The 4,424-nt window shown below is 35.6% G+C and overlaps 1 protein-coding gene across 1 annotated transcript; it reads right to left on the reverse strand.

The window, feature by feature from the left end:
• On the reverse strand, window positions 1-2,127 carry LOC145601632 (uncharacterized). Its single transcript, XM_081658029.1, has one exon. It carries the CDS (start codon window positions 1,700-1,702, stop codon window positions 623-625), a length of 1,080 nt encoding a protein of 359 aa, XP_081514155.1. The 5' UTR covers window positions 1,703-2,127; the 3' UTR covers window positions 1-622.
• Window positions 2,128-4,424: the final 2,297 nt, after the last annotated feature.

Genomic DNA, 4,424 nt, shown 5'->3' on the forward strand with positions numbered 1-4,424 from the left:
GCTAAGGTAACAAGTATAATAAGACAAACCATCATGAATCCTGGATCAAGAAGGTATATCTGCTTATGATAAAGAGATCAGCAACCTTAATATCCCTTAGTGTTAGATTTGAGTCAACAATAAACAAAACTGGTACTAGGAAGCTTGCAACAAGAAAATTGAGCATAGATAAAACTATATATGTAGAAAATCGAATAACATTATTTCAGGGATAACTAAGATTTTATTGCATTATCAATGGAGACAAATATAACATACATGTATACCAAATCGATCGTGGGAGAAAGCTACATTCTAGTTACCAACTACCCAGAATGTAAAATAATAAGATGTATAACTTAAACCTAGAAAAACATTAGTTACTGATTTTCAGCAGAAATCATTCCTAATGCACCTCATCCTTTATGTTCACAGGTCACATAGTTCCGAGGCAGAAAGCCAGGCTTTCAAAATTTGTATACTCAATAATCGAAACCATCGCTGGCATTCTACTACACGAGTCACAGCATCCTTTCCCCAAGATGTACTATCAGAAGTTCAATTCACTTCACCTTCTTTTTGGTTAGGTCACAAGATAGGTTACATTTGGATCTCAAAATAAGCTTATGTCAAAATGAACCATTCAATTATCTTGATTCTCATTATCAACAGGGTTTGCCTTCGGGGTTGAAGTAGCCATTTCCAAAAGTGACTGAGCTTCTTCATTAGCAGCCTCCAAACTATATGACCGGCAGCTAAAGTAGAAAACTGCAGTCATCATGTAGTCAATAAGCACTACAAAGGAATACATGATCACCAAAAGTGGCCCTTCCCATATTCTAGATGACCCATCTCCATAGCTCAAAGTCTTCACCCTGTGCTCAAACAATCCTTGTACAAATGCCATCCCTATTGTCGACACCAAATACATAAGAAGACCCACTTGAGTCTGACCTCTAATCAGAACAAAGGACCTCAATAATGCCTGAGGTCCAGAAGCATCCTCCAAGACCGAGATCACAACCGCAACATTGCAAAGAATTATAACATTTGCAAACACCACAGAGAAAACAAGCCCAACAACCATGCCTGGGTAGACAACTAAATCCGATACAAACCCAGATATCAAGAACACATTACAAACAGCAACAAGAATAACAATGAACAAAGTAACAACTCCAACAATCATCATACAAGCCCATACATAAGTCACAACAACCCGCCTCCATAACTTCCTAACAATCACACAGAACTTCGAGGCATCAAATTGTTTCTTCGAGTAAGTACAATCAACCGAATACACAACAGCCGCTTTTGATACAAGTGATAATGTGACATACAAAAAGAAGCACACAGCAGTTGAAACAGCTAAGTCAGCAAACTTTTGACATGATTGCTTAACAACAGGACTGAGAGGTAAACCACTAGCTTTAGCAATCAATAACAATCTAATACTCAATCTTCTCACAATAGTATGATCAACTAACAAATTTGACAACTGAACAGCAGATACAGGACAAATTAACAATGCTGCAATCCCCATAAATCCACCACAATTATACCTCAGAATTCTCACTGTTTCCCTCAAAATCTGCAAAACACTCATTGAACGAAACTGATAATTCAATTGGGTACCCAAATCAACTGAATTTTCCATCTGGGTATCTCTAGATCCTTCGATTGATAATCTCTCTAACCTAACTTTACCATCACAATCTTCCATTTCTCCCCTTTTAAACTAATTACAGAAACTAACAACTATAAAACAAAATCAAACCCAGATACAGTAATATGTTAAAATAATCGGATCTTAAAACAGAAAGGAATTGCTTACAGAATTAAGGCAATCATAGATCTGGGAAATGAGAGACAACCCTAGAATTCATGAGAAAGTGAGAGTACCAAGAATATTGAGAACGTGAAGATTGAGCTGATAAGGAGGAAGAAGGGTGGAATTTGTGCAAAATGTGAGTTGGGGTTTTGAATTGATTGAAGAAAAAGGAGTTTTTTGTTATTGTAATTGCAGTAATAGTTCCAAAAAAACAGAGAAGAACAGAGCACGTGTTTTTGTAAGTGTTGCGATTTCCAGTGAGAGGGTAAGCAAAGTGTCGGGAGGAATTGCCATTTGCGCATTTGTTTATGCATGGCCCTTGACCAGGGTCTGTGGATGTAGTCTAGGTCCTCTGTAGGAAACGATCAATCGGGTAGTTCGTAGCTCGGATAATTATTGTATGGTTCAGGACTATTGGCTCGACGGCTAGCTATGAAGAGTAGATATCAAGAGTTTACGATAACATAACTAATCTTGATAAACATTTACGATAACATAACTAATCTTAATTATTTATATTGATTGTTTAATTGAGTGGCTTATTGACATGATTTAGGTGGATCTTGTTAAAAAATAGTCTTAAAACTATGTACTCGTATGTTCGTTAATATTTAAGGCCTTAATAAATGGATCGCTAAAATAAAAATATAACCCTGTAAATCCCATGCTTTCCTTTCAATATTAGTATATTACTATAATTTATTCGTGCTAATGCACGGAAAATATTCCATATGAAAAGTATGCTTAGATATTTTGGATCCTCGATCTCCGTATATGACGATACTTCAAATACGAGCGAATTGGAAGTGTTTTCGTGGATATTCTCCACAAAAATTGACAAGCCTACATAGTTACTTCAAAATTCTAAATAAAGTTTAACCCAACCTTTGTGGAAATCGTCTAGATTACAAGTTTTGCTTAGCACACAGATCGTTTTGACCAAGTATTGTCTATCCATGAGCGCTAAGAGGTATTGAAAGGACACATTTCATATCATACTCATTAACAGTGTCTGTAAATGAGCTCCAGATCCACTCCATGCATTTTTTTCCTAAACATTAAGATCCCTCACCACATTCAAATCGCCCTTCTCCCTAGAGGTAACATATACTCTCATGATGTAGGTGAAAATAACCTGAATAACTAACTTGAGAAGAATCTCTTACCTTGTTTGGGTCAAAAATTTATATTCTTTGTCTTTTAGTTTTTTTTTTTAATTCTATCTTTTGGGGCATGAAAGTTATCCTTTTTACCCTTTCAACAATGGTTGGTAAGCTCAAATATTTCCCATAATTATCATCCGGTCCATTGTTAATAAATCTAACATTTCCTCGTTTTTGTATGACACACACCCTTTTGCTAGCTAAACGAGATTTCTAGCTTTTTATGCTGAGAATTTCAACTATCTTGGAGCATTCCTTTTTGGCTTTTGCAATGATTAATCGGTCATCTGCGAAGGAGATGATGAGAAATATATAACATGACCACTTCTGCTAGCTTTGATCCTGTGTATGCCTATCTCTTGAAGCTTCCTACAATAAGCTTGAAAAAGCATCTACAACCAGAATATATATGTACAAGGAGAGCGGATCTCTCTGCCGAAGCCCTCAGGTTAGAGTAACCAAGCCAAAAGTACCACCATTTATATAATAAAAGAGTATCAAACACCACCCAATTTTCATCAAAATCAAAATTTATGTCAAATCGTTGCAAATAATATGTAACGGAGGTAGTACATGATTTGAAGGTCGTGGCTCCTGTGGGTGTAACAATGAATACTTAAGGCGAAATTTAGTCCAATAATTTAACTTTACTTCAATACTTTGTGAACTCAATTTTAAATTTCAGATTTTGGCATTTTAATACTCACAAATTCAAATGTACAACACTTTTCAAGGCCGTGGCTCCTGTGGGTTTAACAATTTGATAAAAATTTGTCCAAGGTGACCGAGTATCATCACAAGGTATACCATAAGCAAATTGATAATGTGAAATTGTGAAGAAAAAATGGAGCAGCTAACAATTTAATTTCTCTAATTTGTAAACGTGTTCATCAATGTCAAATTTCCTTGATGATTTTCTATTGCTATCACTAAGATCATTAGGTAAGGACTAAGGTGATGGCACTCTTATTCATAGGTAAGGCGATGGTTACATTAGGAGAGTATCAGTACAGTTATACTTGATGTTACTTGAATTGATGTCAAATTTCAACCTATACTTAGGGCCTGTTCACATTTACTTAATTTCAGTTTAGTTCAGCTCCAATCAGTTCAGTTCAGTTCAGCTCCAATCAATTCAGTTCAGTTCAGCTCTTAATTTCCCTCTCTCATAAAATATTCATTTCAGCTAAGTTCAGTTCAGTTCAGCTCCAATCAGTTCAATTCAGTTTAGTTCAGCCCCAATCAGTTCAGTTCAGCTCAGTTCAGTAAATGTGAACAGACCCTTAATCCAGTTAGCAAATCAACATTTACACTTTGATAGATTAATGGATTCATTGGTTTAGAAATCTTCAAAAGTGAGACTAATTCAGCCTCTATATGGAGTAATACTTCAACTTACTATCCCTTGTCCCTTTTTTTTAACACAAATAGACGAAATATTATATCAGGCT

This window comes from Chenopodium album, chromosome 1 (genome assembly GCF_948465745.1).
Source record: "Chenopodium album chromosome 1, dcCheAlbu1.1, whole genome shotgun sequence".
In the NCBI taxonomy this organism is placed as follows: Eukaryota; Viridiplantae; Streptophyta; class Magnoliopsida; order Caryophyllales; family Amaranthaceae; genus Chenopodium; species Chenopodium album.